At 52.7% G+C, this 20,978-nt stretch overlaps 1 protein-coding gene across 6 annotated transcripts in view; it reads left to right on the top strand.

The window, feature by feature from the left end:
• The window catches only part of PAX2 (paired box 2), an 85,365-nt gene that overhangs the window by 62,310 nt on the left and 2,077 nt on the right, over positions 1 to 20,978 (top strand). For all 6 annotated transcript variants that reach the window (XM_040991817.1, XM_040991815.1, XM_040991814.1 and 3 more), the window contains 3 exons: positions 3,099 to 3,274; positions 5,352 to 5,478; positions 19,921 to 20,022. In XM_040991817.1, coding sequence (XP_040847751.1) covers positions 3,099 to 3,274; positions 5,352 to 5,478; positions 19,921 to 20,022 — 405 coding nt within the window. The remainder of the gene's footprint in view (positions 1 to 3,098; positions 3,275 to 5,351; positions 5,479 to 19,920; positions 20,023 to 20,978) is intronic.

The following is a 20,978-nucleotide window of genomic DNA, read 5'->3' as shown; positions in this document are numbered from 1 at the left end:
GCCAGGAGCTCCTGCCAACACCTGTGGTGCGTGGCTCCATCCGAGGACACACCAAGCCATCCTCTGGGCCGTCACCTTGAGGAACTGCCCCAGCAAAGTCGCACCCTGAGCACCCCTCTGTTGTCCTGGGGGGGCCCTGCAAGTGGTCAGCGCTACCTGACAACTGCTTTGTTTTCTTCTCTGCCCCTCCTCAGCATTCTCCTCTTCCTCCTTCCCTTTAAACCCACTTTCGCCTAGGCCTTGGGGAGTCAGAGCCATCCCCTCCCTCTCCTTGCCCTCCTGGCCTCTCCTCCTGGCACCTTCTGACCCAGGGCTGTTCCCAGCCTCCCTCCCTCACTCCCAGTCTGCTTCTTCCCAGCCCTCAGCCCTCCTTCTATTCCTTCCCCACAGCCAGGGAGCCACGACCTCCTCCACAGAGAGCTGCTGATGAGAGGGCCTGCCTCCCTGCTCCCACCACTGCCCTTTACCCCTCGCCCACCCCGGGAGGCCCATCTCCACACCTCCCTAACTTTGCTTGTGCCTCTTCCCCATTCTTCCTCACCCTGCTGGCTGCCTCCTTCCTTCTCTGGGGGTTGGTTGGTGCTGCTGTCGCGTCATCACACCACTTTGTTTGCCCACTCCTCCAGCACCCGCCTTCTCCTACCACCGTCCCCCCATCCTCTTCCTCCATCCCCACCCCCTATTGCCACCTCTCCCAGGAGCAGGCTTCCTCTGCCTTCCGCTCCCCACCCTCTCCCTGTCTCACCATTGCTGCCTCAGTAACCTGTCTTACCACTGGCGCTGGGGTGGGGGTGTGCCGAGTATACAAAAAAATAAATAAATAAAAAGGTCAGTGAGTGGAGGGAGCAGCAATAACCCCTAAAACAGTACTATCAGTGGAACATGATTGATCAATTGAATTCCATAGCGGCTGAAAAATGTGGGATTAAGTAGTGTATTATACGCACAATGAGTTGAGGCATGATGTTCATTTCAAGTTCATTTCGCCGGCCTCTGCCACCAGATCAGGCAATCAATAGGGGCAGCAGATATCATATATCACCTCTCTGCGGGCTGGGGAGAGAGCACCATAATCTCTCGCAAATTTAGAGTGACAGATTTGTCAAGATCTGAAGGGCCCTGAATAAATGAAGGCAGAGAGACTCCTCCAGCCAGTGACCTGAGGACAAAGCTCCGGCTCAGCCCCTACACACACACACACACACACACACACACACACACACACACACACACACACAGTGAGTGCCCCACACTCACAAATGCATGCTGTGCTCCCAAGTGCCCGTGTGGTGACACGGCAGGAGCCACACACAAAGGCACAGCTGCCTGTCCCCCTCCACCACACCCTGCCATGGCAGGGTTTGCTTGGAAAGGAACAGGGCTCCAGCCAGAGGGAACCTAGCCCAGAGACCACGCACACAGAGGACCGCCTGAGCGTATAGGTGCTTCCTGGAGAAAGAGGTGGGTTCCAGAGGCAGGGAAGCTGGGGGCAGTGACACATACACGCTGTGCTGCCAGCTTGTGTCCCACTCTGCTGTGTGAGCTCACGGCCTTGTTTATGTGCATGTGGGGAGACACGTAAGTGCCTGTGCTGAGAACGCTCACCCCAAAGGGAGGGATAAACATGGTGCACCCCACTCATGAGTGGGAGACGGAAAACCATTCTGGAGCCTTACCCGGAAAGACCAGGGAGCTTTGTGCCTGTAGGAACATAGGCTACCACCAAAGTTGCCTGTGCCAGCTGCCCTCAGCCTTGATCTCAGTCTTGTGTTCCTCTCTTTCTCTCTCCCTGTGCATACACAAACAAACGCACACATACACTCTCTCTGCTCTCACACCTTCTCCAGAAGACAGTGTAGATGGAAGATGAGGGAGGTCCCTTTAGGAAAGCAAACCCCGTGCTCCATCTGGGAAGCCAGTGAGGGAGGACGGCTGCAGGTTGAGGTTAATCAATATGTAATATTTTCTATGGTCTCCCGAATGATACTGTACGGTGTTACTGTATATAATGCAATATTGATTATATCATATCGTATAATCACCTATAAACTGATATATATAACAGTCCCAGAGGAATACCCTGGGGCCTTTGGCGCAGGCTGGCCCCAGGCCCAAGGCTCCCCAGCAGGTCTTGGGCTAAGGGAAGCCAAGGAGCTGGCAAGCTGGGACTGGGTTGGGGATACCCAACCTTCATCCAGAAGAGTTGCAGGTTGGGCATTCAGGGAAAAGCAGCTGAACAGACACTCAGTCCGCTGGAAGCGGATTAGAAGGGGACCCTGAAGTAGAAGGCAGGGATGACAGAGTGGGGAGAGTCTGATGCAGACAAGGTCAGCCCATAGTCCTGGGGCAGTGAGCACCATCTTGGCCCTTCTGTCTGGAGCAAACCTCAGCTCTCAGGGAGAACCTGGGAGGAACCCAGAAGATGGCTCTGCACGCAGCTGGCAGAGGCTAGCCATAGCAAGGGGCGGGGAAGGCCAGACCCTCCTGCAGCATTCACCAGGCCTCCTGCAGGCTCAGCCCCTGGGCGCTGCTGAGCTCCTATGACCTCTGCTTCATCCCATGGTGTCTCAGGCCTGGCCCAGCCCCACAGAGCACGTTAGGTATGCTCTTGGAGCCCTCTCTCATGGCAGGGAACTTAATTATTTCACTCCGTTCCGTGTAACACTCAGCCTTGAGATTGTATGATTTCAACCCTTGGAATCAGTGGAACTGAAAATCATCTTGGAATGGATTCAATTTTCCACAGGCTCGCTGATACCAGCCTGAGACTCCCAGCTCCTGTTTCAGGCAGGTGCAGGGGCCAGGTGCCTGGGAAGATTATCCCCAGGGGTCCTTCTGTCCCCTCACCTCACTCTGTCCCTGTGACCCCCCCTCCCCCAGGTCCTCAAGAAACTCAGGCTTGCTGGGTCAGGTCTCTGAGACATGGCCAGCACCCCCACCCTTCCACAGCCTAGTAACTGCAAGAGCAGGGTCCTGCAGGAGCACAGACCTCCCCTCTGAGGACCAGAGCTAGGGCCCACCCTAGCTAACTAGGGCCCACTGCGCTAGTCCTGAGTTTGGCCTGGCACTAATGCCCCAAGTGTCCGTGTGTTCTCCAGATGTATCGGAGGGCTCAGTTCCCAATGGAGACTCCCAGAGTGGCGTGGACAGTTTGCGGAAGCACTTGAGAGCTGACACCTTCACTCAGCAGCAGCTGGAGGCTTTGGATCGGGTCTTTGAGCGTCCCTCCTATCCTGACGTCTTCCAGGCCTCAGAGCACATCAAGTCAGAACAGGTGAGGAGGGCACTGCCCACTTGGAAAAATGGAAAGGAGCTGAGCACGTCAAGGTCTCCTGAGAACAGCACCACACATGTTCCATACAGGCATCCATACCTGGGCTGCATGAATGTGCTTGCACCAGCCCATCATGGGAGAGTTAGGGAAAGTCAATATGGCATACATATGCTAATTAGACATGACCAGAGTTCCAGATACAAAGGTCTGGCCTGGAATAAATGCTATCTCAGTTTCTCCATCCATAGAATAAAGGGCCTGGATTTGAGATTTCCCAAGTCTCTTCTAGTTCTGAAGTTCCATGCCATGGAGCACTCAGGAATGTCATCTTTGTATGTCTCCTCATTTTCTGCCCTGGGGGTCTTTAGAAACTCCAGGCAGGCTTGTGGCACTCTCTTTGCCCAGCATCAGAAAGAGCTGGCCTGTGCCTGCCTCTTGCTCCCTACTCAGCTACCTGGTGTGATCCCCAGGGAGGTGACAGCCTACCCCCCCACCCAACAAGGTGGACAGAAGAGGTTGGAAAGTAGCCTGGGACAGTACATAGCCCAGAAACTAATCTCTGGCTTGTGGTTTTCATCAGGGTACTGACATGACCACTTTTCCCGGCCATTCCTGCACGCACAGTGCACGTTGCTGGCAGTGCCACCCCCTCAGCTGAAAAGAGCCAGTGGTGTTTGCTGCCCGCAGGTCACCAGCTAAGCCTGTTGCCAGCACACCTCAGTGATGGGGCATGCTGCCACCCATCCACATATGCATGCACACACAGCCCAAGCTGGAGCCACAGCCCACTGTGACACCACCCATGGTGCTTGCCCATACACACACGCACACACGTGCACACCAGCAATTCTGCTCTGAGACTCCACCAGCTCACAGTCGCTCGCCTTTCTCCCCGCCCGTCCTTTTATCCCATAAGCTGTTTGTCTTCATAAAACAAAAATCAAAAGTCTTTTTAAGGTGCCCTGAGCCATAAACCAACAAAGGAGGAGCCGGCCGAGGCGGGCGGCTCGGTGCACCCTCCCTGAGTCCCCGGCTGTATTACAATGAATAACCTTTATTTACTTTCATTAGACTATTAAACACCAGCACAGTCATTTTTCCCCCTGAAACTCGGAGCAGGGCCCATAAAGCAAATCCGAAGCCTAATTGAGTTCATTTTAATTTCTCTCCGATCACAGCGAATTACTCTGGTGATAAATCAGGGGGCAGCTTCACCCCCAGTAGAAGGCCTAATTTGCAGCTAATTACAAAACTGATTTCTACAGGAAGATCAATACGAGAAGGAATTGGAAATGACGAGGCAATCCCGTCCAGCCAGGGAGGGGAGGGGGTCCTCTGGTGGGGGGGCAGGAAACGGAAGGCAAAAAAACGGACCCGAAAGAGCAGAAAATCAGTTTTAATTTAACGTAATATTAATCAGAGCAACTTTTCCTGCTTTGTGCAGGCTCCAGGCCTGCCCAGCTCTGGGGTCTGGCTTGGCGGTGGCTGCAATAAAAAGGCAATTACCCAAGGGTTTCGGGCAGGACACCCTTTCAGAATCAATGGCTGGCCCCCTCCTATCCTTCTGTTGGCCATGTGGACTCTCCCCCTCCCCAATTTCATACCCCAGTGCACAGGCAGAGCACGAGGGGCCCACGGGGCTGTCTTTGTTTGTTTTTTGAAAAAGGGGCTCCCCTGCCCGATCCGTGAGTCCAGCAGTGCCAGCTGGAGGTCCCCCAAGGCCTTTCCCCTGTCGGGGTTTGCCCCTCCTCCCCAAGGCACCCTATGCCAGGACCACCTGGATGCCACACCTCCTGAGCACAGGAGCCCCCAAATACATTTTGTACCCTCAGCCGCCATCCCCAGGGCTTCTCTGGCAGGAAGTATAAAGGGTACTTGAATAACTACGCAGGTAGGCTATACCTCCTGCCCCCACCTGCAGGATACTCCCGCCCCTGCTGCTCGCCACTCACTCTGCCTGGCCCTGTCCAGCTACCCCATCTGGGAGGGCCGCCTGTTCCTCCTCCCCATCTGCACTCCAGGCCCCGCCTGGGCATGCACATCAATAGCGAGCTGTCGCGTTTCTCTCTCCTCCCAGGGGAACGAGTACTCCCTCCCAGCTCTGACCCCTGGGCTTGATGAAGTCAAGTCGAGTCTATCTGCGTCCACCAACCCCGAGCTGGGCAGCAACGTGTCAGGCACGCAGACATATCCTGTGGTGACCGGTAAGGGGGTTTCCAGGCGGGTGGGGGCACCTTGGCCCATGCCATCTGGGGCCCAGCGTGACAGGTGGGACCCCCTGCCATGATCTCTGGAGAGAGAGTACCTTCAAAACCCAGGCTGCACCTTGAACAGATGTGTAAAGATGTGGGAAGGAAAAAAAGCTCATTGTCGGGGTGTGTGGGCTCAGGCCAGAGAAAGCTGAACCATCGGAGGGGCTGCATGCGGCTTCTCTGTCTTCCTGCCTCTTTCGTTGCCTTTCCCTTGCCTGCCGCAAGGTGCCCAGCTTTCTGAGCCCCATGTGCAGAATGCCAATAGCCCTGGCTGACAAGAGGGGAATGGGAGTGCTTGATGTCCAGCCTTCATGCTCTTGTATCCTTCAGGCTCCTGGGAGACCCATGCCCCTCTCCTTCCAGGCAGCACAAGAGACCATGGCTTTGGACATGAGGGTGTGGCACCCAATTCTAGGGAGTTTTGTGCTATTGTCTCTTTCCTTTCTCTGTTTCTCAGAGAAGTCACTGAGGTCAGATCTCAAGGCCAGGATCAAATACAGGGTCAAATACAGGAGAAAGGAGCGACATGGCCAGGAGTCTCCAGGAATCAGCAATACAGACAGCCAGGGTGGCCATGCAGGGTAGGGCCCAGCAGCCGAAGCTTCAGGTCTCAGAGCTACAGACGGTAGACGGTTTTCCAGGCCAGGAGAGTGCCCAAGTGGGAGAGAAACACATTGAGGTATTATTAAAATTCATGTAATTATTCTGGAGATGCTAAAGCCAATGTGCTGTTTATTCCCGGGAGATGGGATGACCAGGAAAGATCTTTGTGGGGCCTAAGAGACAGTGAGACATTAGCTGCCATGCAAGGCAAGCAGAGGTAGCCTGCAACCTGACGGCAGGGTTGTGAGCAGCCAGCATTACAGCAGGGAGACCAGGGTGGACCTCCCGCTATAGGATGGGGCCCTGATTGTGATGTGGCATCAGTCTGAGCAAGGCCCATTCCTGAAGTGAGCCCATCTCCACCTGAGGCAGAGGAGAGCCTGGGGTTTCTGGAAAGGGATATCCTAGTGCAACTGTTTGCAGCCTAGATGGTGTTGGACTCTAGGGCTAGGGGGTTTGTGGAAGCCTTGGGAAACTGGACTGGGTTTTGGGGAGTGGTGCACCATTCAGGACAGCCGTGATTCAGTGGCGCTTGGCAGCAGCCCTCTGCAACCACATGCAGAAGCTCCTTGAACTGCTTGATATGTGGCCAGGCTGTCTCTGTCCTGGCCACTGAGAAGCCTAGTGGTCAGCTCCCACAGTGGCCCTGGGCCACTGGGGAAAACACAAAGCCAGCAGCCTTTTCTCTGACCCAGCTGTGCTGCCCCATGCTTGGGGACTTCCTGGAGTGGATACCCTGACCTTCGGATCCGGTTGCCACTGCAGGAGACCCTGGGCCCTGACCAAAATGTGCCTCCACCTTGCACAACCCCCTACCCACTTCTCTCCCATCCCCTCCCCCCATGGCCCTGGAACGGTCCCAGCTCAGCCTGGGAACATCTCCGGCTGATCCATCTGGATCCAAGTGTGAGAAAAGTTCATTTCAGACCCAGCTTGACATTCCCAGGTGGCAAGTTAGCACTAACGTCTCAATCTGTATGCGACATTTCAATCAAGCGAAGAGTAACAAAAGCAGAACCATTAACATTCGGAGCTGTTCACCAGTGGTAATGACGGGGAAACTCGCTCAGAAACTGGAAATTACCAAAAAGAGAGAAGTGTGTGGTGAGGTGGGGGAGGGGCAGCAGAGTGGGGGCAGGGAGTGATGTTTTCCACATTGAGGCCAAGATCCAGTGTTTGGATTAATAGCGCCATTACCCGAGAAAGGGCTGCCAATTACGCTCATTCTTAAAATGTTTTTGCTGGCAATTAAACGGCTGCAGCTATTGATCTTTGTTGATTTTATGTCCTCCTAATTTGCATAATCTATTAAAGATGAATGATTCATGATATGTTTATCATGGGGACAAACAGAATTTGCTGGAAGTACTGTCAAGGTGAGAAACCGGTCATTTCCCAGAGCCCTCAGGAGTGGGTCAAACCCATGGGCCTGCAGGTAGCAGGGAATGGAGAGGCCAGAACAGATTCAGAGGACCTGAACTCTGAGTTCTAGAAAGACGGTGGCATCTGTGAGGGAAGGGCTTGGGTTGATGGTGTTGGTAGGAGTTGCTATCACAGTCTTCAAGAGCTTGTGTGGTTGGTAATACAAAGGGCTCCGATGCCCTGATGGAGGAAGTAGAGGCTTTCAGGCAGGTAGGTGACTGAACAGGTGTGTGCTACAGATGAGGGCAGAGCCTGGTCAGGGTACACCCTGCGGGCCGAGGGCTCCCCTCACTCCCCACCCACGGGCACCTGTGGGGATAGCCAGGCTGCATGCCCTAAGGGTTGGGTCCTGAGAAAGCTGGCCTGGAAACCCTTGTCCCCGCTTGAAGAGCTGGGGGCCTTATTGAGATTCCTGCCACCTCCTGGCCCTGGAAACTGATTGCAAACTTCACCAGCCACTTGATGCAGCTGTTCCACAAGGTCAGGGCTGAGAGGAGAGCGGCGCCTGGCCTATTGTGTGGAGGAGCAAGGGAGGCTCAGCAGGCCAGGACACAGCTAATCACATTGCAAGCAAAGGTGGCTGCCACAGGCCCAGGCTCAGCCCGATAGGCTCTGTTCCTCGCCTTCCGCCCCTGAAACCAAGGAGGGAGACGGATTTTTCTGGGTGGCGTTTGTGAGTTCTGTCGAGATTTTAATTTCACTGCATCACAACTCAGCAAGCTGCCAAGTCAAGCTGGTTATTTAAATTTATCACCCACTCTCCCTTCCGCTGCTAGGCTGCTCGGGCTCGGCAGCATCTCTCCTCTCCAGCCCACTGCTCTGGGCTGGTGGTCTGGAACGCAGCTGAGTCTCTCCTAAGTGATAAGGGAGAGGGGGCTGGCCAGATGAGAGCGGGAGAACTGGGGCGTGCTGGCTGCAGGCTCCCATCACCTTTCTACTTCAACCAAAGGCCCATGGGGGGTACCCTCACCCCCCTCAGAAGTCCCAGGACCCTCTAGAGCAGGGAAGAGATGAACAGCCTTTGTCCCTTGGCTCCCATGGCTGCTAGCTAGGACAGTGTCTCTCCCAGTAGTCCCCGCCACACCCCTTCCTCCAAGTGCTTGGCCCAGCTGCTGGAGTCCATAGTGAGAGAGGCACTTACAGAGATGCAGCCAGAATTCCCAGTGCTGCTAGAGATGCTCCTGGGCATTTCTGAATGCCCTTGGCCAGGTCCAAGCCCACATGAAGGAGCGATAAGCTTCCCATAGCAGAGCCCAGGTAGACTAAGGGTCTGCACCTGTGGGAGATTGAGGCTGCCACACGGGAGGCCAGCCCTAATTGGGAGATGTCAGTGTTGTGACTACAGGTGGAAAACAGGACCTCAAGCCCACAAGAAGCAGGAAATTGTCACTGAGAAGTAGTCTGCATAAAACTGGGACCAGAACAGGGACGGTGCTGGCCCAGAAATGGACATACACAGACTCATCCCTGTGGCCCAGGAAAGTAGGGGAGGGAGACTGGGAGAAACAGACCTCCCCATCCTGAACCTGGATCCAGGTAGAAATTTAGGTTTTTTTAAAGATTTATTTATTTTTAGTGAAAGGCAGATTCATAGAGAGAAGGAGACAGATCTTTCGTCCACTGATTTGCTCCCCAAATGACTGCAACGGCCAGAGCTGAGCTGATCTGAAGTCAGGAGCTTCTTCCAGATCTCACACATGGGTGCAGGGTCCCAAGGCTTTGAGCCATCCTCTACTGCTCTCCCAGGCCATAAGCAGGGACCTGTATCGGAAGTGAAGCAGCTGGGACATGAAAACAGCACTCATATGGGATCCTAGTGCTTGAAGGGGGAGGCTTAGCCAATTTAGCCATTGCACTAAGCCCAGGTGCAAATTTATATTGTGTTATGTGTGTACATGACAAAACCCATGCTAAGCCGAAAGCCAGCAGAAACAGCAGCAGATCCTCTGTGGGGGATGTTCTGCAGCCTAGGGTACCACAGGATTCCCCCAGGGGAAAAGATGAAAATGCACTCACTCTAAGAAGACACACAATTGTGTGAGTGTGCACCATGGCAGGGGGTGAGTCAGTGGGCATCCCAACAATCCAAGAACAGGTACTCAGTGAGCCTACTGAGCATGTGCAGCCTCAGAGAGCCATGAGGATGGTTTTAACTTCATCCCAGATCCTGATCCCCCAGGCCCTTCGCCCATCACTGCTGGGAGAATGGAGCACAAAAAGGGCAAAGAATGATGCTCAGCCGTGGAATTTATTGTTTGGCGGTCTAGAAGCCCTGTGAGGCAGCTCTGGAAGTAGAGGCTGTTCCTGGCTCATCCCAGCTCCTAGAGTCTGTTAGCTAACGTCTGCACGGTAGAGAGCTGGGCACAGGAGCAATTCTTGCTCTCAGGTGGTGCAGGATGGACCAGAGGATCCTTATCGGCTTCCTTGCCCTGGTAGCAGGAGGTGATTCTGTTTCAGAGTCTGGGAGAGTTCTTCCTGGTGCCTAGATGAGGAAGCCCCATTTAAGGGAGGGGGCAGGGTGCTGCCCAGGAGGGACGTGCCCAAGCTAGAAGGTGCAGAGCAGGTCGGTGAGCTGAAGTCCAAGGCTGAGCAGCAGGGCTGATCACGGAGGCCTGGAGGCCCTGCAGAGCAGTGTGGGCTCAACTTTGAGGGGCCGAGGTTGCTGGCTGTTTAGCAGCTCTACTTTCTTTGCCCAGCTCTGAGGTGGTCAGTGAAGGAGTTTCTGGGCAGTTGGAGGTGTGGACCCTGGGAAAAGTCCTCCTCCACCTCCTCCTTAGGGAGTCCCCAGAACTGCCAGGGACCGCCTCTTTCCTGTGGTTAACAACACCCTTCCCAGGCTTCCTTCCATAAAACAAATGGCCCAGCCCTTGGCCAGTCCCTAGGGGAGGAGACCTGACAGAGGCCTGTCTGGACCCCCAAATCCCTGATGGGCTGCAGGAATTTAAGGCATAGACACTAGAGCTCCTCTCCTGCCCAGAATGAAGGAGACAAGGGCAGCTTTGGACAGCGCAGCAGCCCAGCATGGAGCTCTGTGCCCAGTCAGACCAAGGGCTTGCCCACATTCCCACAGGCCCAGAGCTTCCCTGTGGGTTGACAAGGCCCCGAGAAGAAAAGCAAGCCTCCTTCAGACCTCCAGCCCCATCCCCAAGGACTCTAAGCTGTGGTACCTCAGCTCTGATTTAATTATGGGGCATTTCCATAGCGATGAGACAGTGATAGATATGCAGGCGCCCAGGGCCTGCAGCCTAGCCCATCATTGCAACAGGCCTCCTGCCCGTCCTGCATCCAGTCAGCCTCTTGAGGGATGGGATGTTGAAAAGAAGATGCAGTGATCCACGCCAGGGCTTAGAGGGTCTGGTCAAAGTGAGCAGAAGAACAGCTGAGCAGCTGCGTCTGCAGCCCTCACCCCCTGGCCACACCTGTGCCCACCAGCCATGCTGGAGGCGAGGGGCTGTCCACTGCAGGGAGGTGTCACGGGTAGAAGTTGGTGGGGTGCAGAGAGGAGAGGAATCTTGAGGAGCAAAAATCTGGAGGCATCTTGGCAACTGTGTCATTATGTGGTCATCTAAGCTGAGCTCAAATTTAGTTGACCTAGGGTTCTGCTTCCCCTCGCCTCTGCCCTGCATCCCAGAGAGGCAAAAGGCTGGATGCACCGAGTGGACGACACTTGTCCCTCTACAGGGCAGGCTCACCAACTTGCTTAGCGATCACAGGCTTGTCTGGATCAGAATCAAAATGTTTTCAAGAAGTCAGGTGATGTTTATTTCAAGTACGAGCAGGAGCCAACTCTGGCCTGACAGGGGCTGCCTGATGAAGAAGGCTGGACATGGCTGCCATGGTTAGCTGGGCTGGAGGGAGCCTTCTGGCTGCTGTAGGTGTTGTTCCCAGGGATTTGGAGGTATCCTAAGTGCAGTTCTCCAAAAAGCAGACCACAGTGCTAAGCTCATTTGCACCATGATGTGACATGCTTTTTAAGGAAAGGTTAGCTTAGTACAGTCAGTCAAGCCAACCTTTCCTGAATGACCAGAGACCCTTATAGTGTCCAGTGCCCTTGAATGTCACAGATGCATATTGGGACAAGTGGTTTGGAAATGCCCAGGGGGCCTCACAGTCAGCAGGTCCAGACCTGAGAGCTAGCCACACCCCCAACAGGAGACCACACACACACACACACACACACACACACACACACACACACACACACCTCCCCTGGTGGTCAGAGTCCCTCCCTCCTTCTGCCACTCTCCTTTAGCCTCAGGACAAACAAGCCAGGGCTTTCTTCCCCAGCACTAAGGGAGAGGCAAGCTCTGTGGTTGTCACATCAGGAATCCTGCCTGCGGTGGCTGGGCTGGTGGGCAGGGCAGAGGAAATCCTGCAGCCACTCGGCTTGGAGAGCAGCCTAAGGCGCCTGCAGCTTAAGTGGCCGTTTTCCTTGGGATTAGGGTTTCACTTACAAAGAGCGCCTGAAAAACGCCGTGCGCTCAGAAGGATTAGAGCCGACAGCCAATACTCTCAGAGAAGAAAATAAAGCCAGAGAGGAACTGGGGGCCCTGGTGTATCGGGAGATTGTGCAAACAGGCTTAACCTCTGCCCACTCAACACAGGAGCTGGCCCACTCTGAGCACAGCCTCCACAGAGTGCTAATGCCAGCCAGACTCCTGCCTCCAGCCAAAGAAGGCAGCAGGGCGATGCAACCTGGGAGCACCTCGGTTTTCTCTCCTGGAAATGAGGGCACTAGGCTAGAAGGAAGACCCCCGCCCAGATCTTGGACTATGGGATTTTCCCAACACCCCCCAGTCTTATTCCAAAATCCCCAGCTGACATCCCCAGCCACAGTCCAGTTGGGTTGAAAAGTAGCCACCCCCGCAAGCTCCTAGGCCAGTAGGCTGCATAGTGCTGATGGGGACAGCATGCTGCCTATGCCCACATGGTTGGCTACCAAGGTGCAAATCTTGCAAAGTCCAGACAGGACCCCTGCAAGGAGCACCCCAGGACAAAAAGTCAGTAGGTGGCAAAACCAGCTAGGAGAAGGGCCATACTGAGCTGTGGGCACAGCCCCCTCTACTGGAACCAGGAGCAGCCAAGCACAAGGCAGAGACAGCATCTAGGGCTGGGGAACTTAACATAGCCCATCTGCCCCAAAGGCAGGATTGGGAAACCTGTGAAATCAGACACAAGACAGTCTATAGAGAACTCTTTTTCTGTCCTTTCAAAGCTCCTTTTATAGCTGTGAAGTTTGCTGCATTAGTGCATCATGCGTCAGCTGGATTGATCATCAAGGGGCCATCTTGGCACAGTAGGCGTGGAGGTGCAGTTTGTGCAGGCGGCAGTTGCCAACTTAATAGCCATCCTCTTCTTCATCTATAAATGCTTGTGTCAAACGCAGGCAAACGTGAGGAACTCTAACGTCTTTATCTCCACTACTTTATGAGAAGCAGACAAAACTTGAGGATAAGATAGTAAAACAATAGTGATGTGTTCTGGCCTTAGGGTCTTCTTGAGTGTCAAGTGGTTAGCAAAAGTGCTCATTTTTGCAGAAAGATGCTGAGGAAAAGCCACTCTAAACTTGGTGAATACCACTTTTGCTGTATAAATCTGTGTCTAATAAGTCTTGTGGTTGGCACCGAGGCGAGCAGTGGTTTCTGCTTCTTCGGCAGCTTCCTTTTTATTACTGCTTTGGTCTTCTGAATGCTGATGCTCTCCTATACCCAAAGCCAGCCCCTCTGCTGCTTCCGATGTTGCCTCACTGCTTCTCGAATCATCTTGCTTATTGGTGTGATTCAAAGTGTCACCAGCAAATCAGAGATTCTCTTATTTTTTTTTTCTAAATGGTGCTTATCCATTTAGAGTCATGAGTTTGAGAATATGATAAAAGCTATATACCCAAAATATATGCATCTACAATGCATAGAGCACATTGTGTGTAGCTTCCCTCTGTTCTCCTAAAGTACTCTGTCACTTGGTCCTATGGGCTCAGTGAACCCAATTCAGAACCCTCCTTTGTGAGACATGCAGGAAGCTGAGGATGCCACAAGCAAGAAGCAGCAAGATGCTCCGCCGCAGAAAGGATGAAGCTTTGCAGGATCCCTTGTGACTCTCCTAGTCCAAGTCCCTATCTGTTTTCTAGGTTTACAGTATTGTGTTCTAATTTTTATTTATTTGAGAGGCTGAAAGAGAAAGAGAGGTGGAAAGAGAAATGCAGTTTAATCTGGGTGTCCCACATGGGTGGTAGGAATCCAACTACTGGAGCCATCCCCCATACCTCCCAGGGTTACTTTTAGCAGGAAGCTGGAGTAAGGGAGCCAGAGACAGGAGTGGAACTCAGACCGTCTAACAAGAGATGTGGCCTCCCAACCAGTGACTTCACCACTCAGTCCAGTGCCCATCGGGGCTAGCTTTGTCTGAAAATGTTACAGAATCCATTCCTAGATGTATCATTTGTTCCATAGTTCTTTAGATTTTGGGATGTACTAGCTGTAAAATCTTGGACTTGACTCCTCTGAGTTACAAATTCTCAACCCTAAAATGGAGATTAATAACAGAACACCATCACAGAGCTAACGGGAAGGTTAAATGAAATAAATACCCTCACAATATTAAGTACAGTGCCTAGGGTCTGGTAGAAGCTTCCCACCAGCTGGTCCTGGTGCAAGGTAAAGCACAACTCTGCCCACGGATCTTAAACTCGACCAAGGAGATGGATAATCTGGTGGCCACATTTTGCAGAATTATTAATCAAGCCCTCTGCTTGGCTCCTCCCTGCGCTTGGGAGAGTTGCTGCATTTGGGTCCTCCCGAGCCGTTGATTTGCTCTGGCCCATTTGGTAAGGAACGCCTGACAAAAGCATACTGTCTGATTCCAAGGTGGTGATTGCTGTAGAAATTGGCTTTAGAATCTTCAGGGACTTCTGCAGTTGAGCAAGGAAGACATCCTCATCAAGTACAGTGCTTCTAACACTTCTGGGGACTTTGAGAGTCTCGGCTACTACTGTGTCGTGAAGTGCCTCTGCACAGCACAACGTTCTCAGAGGAGACAAATAACTTTCTCCCCCGAGCTTTACTACTGCCTTTCCGTGTCAGTGTTCCGTTCTTTGTGTCCTTTTTCTCTTGCCTCATCCGAACGCTTGCTGTGACCTGAGGAGATGTCAGGTTGCTTCTTTTTCTTTTCCTTGGCTCTTTGGTGGTAGGGTGTAGTGGGGCACCTCTGGTTCCACAGTGTCAGGAGAAGGCTTCAGGCGTTGGCTCTGTCATCTATGAGCTGTGGAGTCATGGGAAAGCACGCCCCTGCCACTCTCACCCCTCTGTGTGCTTCCGGTGTCTCACCGGTGAAATAAGGAAATTGGACTGACCACCTGGCAGGCTCTTCCCACCTGTGTCATCTTGGAAAAGGCCACCAACACGGAATGCCCATCTTCTCGTGGTAAAACACAGGGTGTGGGCTGTGAGGGATTCAATCTGGTGTTACTTTCATGGTAGTGACATTGTCAGTGAGCAAAGCAAAGACTTCACTACTCCCTGCCTTCTGCCGGATGGCAGATAGTTTATTTTTTAAAAAGATTTATTTTAAAAAATATTTATTTATTTTTAGTGGAAAGGCAGATTTACAGAGAGGAGAGACAGAAAGACTTTCCAACTGCTGATTCATTCCCCAAGTGGCTGCAATGGCTGAAACTGAGCCAATCTGAAACCAGGAGCCAGAAGCTTCTTCCAGGTCTCCCACACAGGTCCCAAGGTTTTGGACCATCCTCTACTGCTTTCCTAGGCCACAAACAGGGAGTTGTATAGGAAGTGGAACAGCCAGGACACGAATTGGTGCCCATATGGATGCCAGCGCTGGAAAGGGGAGAATTAGCCAATTAAGTCATTGTGCCAGGCTCAAAATGTATTTATTTTAATGGCCAAAGCCAAGCCCATTTGTAGCCAGGAGCTTCTCCTGGGTCTCCCACATGGGTACAGGATTTTAAGGCTTTCAGCCATCCTCCACTGCTTTCCCAGGCCATAACCAGGGAGCTGGATGGGAAGTAGAGCAGTCCAGACATGAACTGGTGTCCATATGAGATGCTGGCACTTATAGGTAAAGGATTAGCCAATGGAGCCATCCTGCTGGCCTCTGGCACCTGGGTTGTAATGAATGTGTTGTGCCATGCAGCTGTTTGCTTCTGTTACTGTGCATTTGGTTGTTTGTGAGAAAGCAGTGGCCTTGCTGGCTCACGGTTGCAGAGTCTGTCTCTGTTCAGTGTTTGTCCACCGGTACTGCTGCAGGGCTTGGCATTCTATTGATTATTCCCCACACAGACCCCATTCCCTACTGCTGTTCCCCTACTAAGGGGCTCATGCAGAGAATACTGCTGGGCAAATTACTCTGGGCCTAGTAATGGGAAAACTTCGTGCAGTCTATATGTTTTCCATTATTGACAGTAGTGTTGCAGATGAATATGTGGCTCTGGCCAGAGGTGGGTCTGTTTTTCCTGCTCTTCAGGTGTCACCTGTACACTGGTGAAGCCATTCAGAATGCTCTGCATGCAGAGGCTTACACCCCTGTTGGCTCACGGGTCCTGCGCGGGTCCTCTTGGCGGTGATATCGATGTCGTAGGAGCAACATGGGAAGCGTGCATGCTTGCCTCTCAGTGTGGGCCACCTCTTACCTCCTGAATCTCTGCCTGGTGCCTTCCAGGTTCTTGAATCAATGCCTTTCAGTTGCCAGAATTCAGCCTGCAAAAGTTTCTAACCTCTGAAAGTTGACTTCACTGTTTTTTGCAGAGAGGAAGCCGGTGGCAATAAAACTGTGCAGTGATGAGGGGCTCCACATGAGCCGGCAGCAGCTTCCCCTCTGTGCTGTCCTGTGGCTGGCAAGGGGATGGCACGACAAAACCCAACATCATGAAGGATGTTGGTGTTTGACAGGTTCTGAATACACTGGGATTCAAATATCTCTCTTTTGTTAAGAGAAAGGCATACATCCTTTCCTGGCTGCCTTGGAGATCTACACTAAAGATCACAGGGCCAGGAAGAACTGAGTTTCTCTTTCTAGCTTCTAAATCGCCACTTCTTCCCTCTCTTCTACCTTGGGCCCTAAATGAATAAGTGCTGTACTATTCATCTCTTTAGGAACCAATGATGCCGTGCTGTCTTCATTCGCCTGGGATTCACTCCACCGAGAGATAGGCGGGAGGGGTGAGCCTTTTATTGGCAATAGAAGTCAAGGAGAGAAAGCCACACAAGACGGTCTTTCCTCCATCTCTTGGAGTCAGAAGTGATCTGTTGTTTGGAAATTCTCCTCTGATTGTTCTTGAGTATTAGGTACAGAAGAACACCATTCCCTGGCATGAGAAACCTGAGTCACAACAATACAGGACCCTTATGATAAATCTTTCATCATCCTACAGGCATTCAAAATCTTGTTTAAATTGTTTTTAATCCCCCAACCTCCCTTCTTGAGAGAAAGTGAGTGCTTCTATCCACAGGTTCACTTCCCAGCAGTGTCTAGGGCTGGGCTAGGCTGAAGCCAGGAGCCAGGAACTCCAGCTGTTCCACATGGGGGTAGGTGCTCAAGCACTTGAGCCATCTTCTGCTCCTTTTCCCAGGTGCATCAGCAGGGAGCTGGATTGGAAGTGGAGCACCCAGTACACAAACGAATGCCCATAACAGATACTGGCTTCAAAGGTTGTGCCATGGTGTCAGCCTCTACATTGGTTTTGTTGTTGTTTCACATTTTTTTATTTCTATAAAGTAGACACATTTTTTTATATCCTATAAGATACAAATTTAAGAGCTAATGATGGGCCCAGCACAGTAGCCTAGTGTCTAGATCCTCATCTTGCACACGCCGAGATTCCATATGAGTGCCAGCTTGTGTCCCAGCAGCCCCACTTCCCTTCCAACTCCCTGCAGGTGGCCTGGAAAAGCAGTGGAGGACGGCCCAAAGCTTTGGGATCCTATACCTGCGTGGGAGACCTGGAAGAAGGTTCTGGCTCCAGGTTTTGGATTGGTGCAGCTCTGACCATCGTGGCCATTTGGGGAGTGAATCAGTGGACAGAAGATCTTCCTCTCTGTCTCTCCTCCTCTCTGTATATCTCACTTTCCAATACATAAATTTAAAAAAAAATAGAGCTAATGATACTCTAATTTTTAAAAAGAAATAACATATTCAAATATCTATAATTTGTCCCAGACTTTACCATTTTGGGAAGATCAACATATATATTTTTTGAATTTTTAAAATTATAATCCACAGAAATTGGATGTAATGTGGTAGAAAATCACTCAGCAAGAATCTGAGCCTCTCTCATGTTCTCCAGCACAAGGACAGGGCAGCAGACAGGCCCTGCTGTCAGTGTGCTTAGGAACTGTAGGAGGGAGCAAGTCACGATGTGAAACAATGGGACTGACATGCTACCGAATACAAGGCCAAGGTAAACTTGGGGGACAGATACTGTAGAAGTGTAGAAGAGAGAGACTTCCTTGTTGGGTAAAATGGGAGAGATTTTGAGACATGAGAAAAGTCCACGAGGTTTCACAACATACAAGCTGGTGACAGTAGTCCCATTAAGCCAGGAGGGATGAGAACCAGAACTGAGAAAGTAGAGGGAGGAGAGTGCAATGGGATGTGGCTTGGAAAGTCTGCAGTTTCAACCCAAACTATAGATGAGAAGGAATCAGTGATGGTTTTTATAGGAGAAAGAGTATGATGGAAGCAGTGCTTCAAGAGGACTGGCCCAGCGACCACATTTGGGATAGACAGGCAGGGCGAGAATGTGACTAGAAGGAAGGAAGGAACAAAGCAAGCAAGCAAGTGAGCAAAGAAGAGAGGGAAGGATGGAGGAAGGAGGCAAACAGTAGCAAACCAACTGGGTGCCAGGGAGCTGTGCTATGTGAGATGAAACTGGGGCAAATGTAACAGGTGTTGCTCAGGGGACCTGACGACACTCCCATTACTGGCTTCTTATAGAAGGGAAGGAAGAAGCCTCTGTCAAAAAGACCCCAAAGGTTTTGGTTTGGTGGTGAGGATGATTGTTGGGCTCTGCCTAGATTCCTCTGGGTTTGTGGTGACAGTGAATGGTGACAGTGGACAGTCCACTGATGGGCATGCTCAGCAGGAGGCTGCAAATGCCAAAGCCTGAGCTGTAGCTCTGTGTCCAGGGAAGCAGGAGTCAGGGAAGTAGGGGAATATCAAAGGAGAAGTCAACTTCAAGGTCATAGTGGCAAAAAGAGGAAGCTGCCTGGGAACAGCCAGCAGGAGAATGAGCAGGGCCCAACCGATGACGGAAGTGAAGGGGGCAGGGTATGTGTTGTTTTCTGACTTCCTGCAGCCATGCCTTGCCTCCCAGGACTGGACAGAGGCATTAGGGGGCAGCATGGCACTGGTGGGCGAGGAGTACCAGGGGAACCTGGAGGAGACAAATGTGGCCCGGGAAAGGACAGAGTGGTCTCTATCTTGTGGAAGAGGAAAGAAGGCAAAACTGTTGTCACTAGTGATTATAGAGCATGCTCAGTTGCAGAAGAGGTGATGTCCCCATCATAGTGATGAGCGGTGAGGGAGCAAGTAAGGAAGGGAAGCAGGTCTCATGCAGCCGTGTTACAGAGGCAATGTCCTGGACCAGGGGCATCTCCCCAGTTCTGATCTGTTGTGCCTGTGGTCAGGAATGATGGCAAGGAGAGCTCCACCCACCCCAGGCTCTGGCTCATGAAGGCATCCAGGCACTGAGGTCCAGCAGCTGGTGAAAAGGCAGGTTCTGCTCATTGGAATGCATCTGAGCCACTGGCACTGTGGGCTCCTGCTTGACTTTAGGGATAGGTTTCTGCCATTGAAAATGCCATAGGCACAAACAGCAGAAGAGCCCCCTGGCCAGTTCTCCCCTGCCCTCTGCATCTGCCAGCTGCACTTGGAAGGGGCAGGAAGTGCTCATCAGCTCCTTCAGCAGTGGTGGGGTGTCCTCCAGGTCTGAAGTAAAGATGGGGAGTGAGGGCAAAGGTTAGAAAGACGAGAGGCCTGCGGGACAACTAGAGAAACCACCGCTAAACATCCTGCAGAGGAAGGGCCAAACAGGGCCTGCCCCTCCTGTCTCTCTGGGGGCATAGAGAGTGGAGAGCAAGCCAGGCAGGAGCAGATACACACCAGGGCTCAGAGATGAAGGTCACTACACAGGACAGAGGTACTCCCGTACACACAGCCCATCCTAGACACAGATGTTGGGGTCGTGAGCTCCCCTGCAAGCACAGGCACACCTGGCTGTGCACCTGCCCCTCTACACACTTGCACAGAGCCCCTCCTGCTCCAAGAGCCTCCTGTGCATGGAGTACCCGCCCCGGCATGAGGAAGAGCAGGCCTCTCTCCTCCAGGCCTCACTCCTTCCCCTTTGTGTCTTTCCAGGTCGTGACATGGCGAGCACCACTCTGCCTGGTTACCCCCCTCACGTGCCCCCCACTGGCCAGGGAAGCTACCCCACGTCCACCCTGGCAGGAATGGTGCCTGGTAGGTGACAATGCTACAGCTGCCTACACTAGCTGGGGGCAGCAGCTTAAAGCGCCGGTGAGCTGCTGATTGGTCTGTAGTCTGTGGGTGGGGGGAGATCCAATTGCCTCTCCCCACAAGCCACCCCTGACCCATCCCTCTCTCCCTCAAGGCCACTGTTAGCCCCTCATGAGCAAGCCAGGGAGGAAGCTGGCCGAGGTGTGCTTATGTGCACCCCACTTCAGATCATGACCCATCCCCTGTGACCACCCCCACCCCCCTCCTGTGCCCCAGGAGAACGCAGCCTCAGCTGTACCCTCAGCGCCCCCAGCCCACCCCAGTCAGCTGACACTGCTTGGAACAGCCTGCCCTGGTTTCCATGGAAACTTGGAGCCAAGTACCATTTCCAGGAGCACCGTCAGTCACTCAGACAAAGACACCCTGGTCCACACCAAGTCATAGGGAAGACCAATGTTGAGAGTAACCCCAACTGAGAGGGAGGAGGTGGCTGGTCCCTAAGAGGCACAGAGGGTAGGCTGAGGCAGGAGCTCAAGGCAAGCTAGAAGCCCCCAGGGCTCTTCAAAAAACCAGCCCTGGTCTGAGGGGAGTTGGGTTTGGACAGTAAGGACCAGGGAAGCAGAGGCTGGATCTAGGATCTGGTGATCGCTGCTAGGCATGATGCTACCCTGAGTTCCTATCAACACAAACGCCAAACAACTCTTGCCTTAAGGAGGGCATGAGTCTCCTGGCCTGTGCCCATTCCCTGGCCCCCTTTGTAACGTGCTGTTTCCTTCAAGCTCACGTCTCATTGGTAGGGGGAAGAAGTGGCTAGAAGAGGATTACTGTCCCCATCTATCCAGAGACAGCGCTGGGTGACAAGAGCTTGGGGAAGGGAGGAGGACAAAGAGGAAGACTGGGGCAGGGCACCCTGGAGAACAGAGGTTGAAGGGAGAGGCAGAGGTGAGGGTGGAAGGGTT

This window comes from Ochotona curzoniae, unplaced genomic scaffold (genome assembly GCF_017591425.1).
Source record: "Ochotona curzoniae isolate NIBS_2020 unplaced genomic scaffold, NIBS_Ocur_1.0 contig_66, whole genome shotgun sequence".
In the NCBI taxonomy this organism is placed as follows: domain Eukaryota; kingdom Metazoa; phylum Chordata; class Mammalia; order Lagomorpha; family Ochotonidae; genus Ochotona; species Ochotona curzoniae.
The sequence above is the reverse complement of the archived record's forward strand: the minus strand, read 5'-3'. Positions and strand labels throughout refer to the sequence as shown.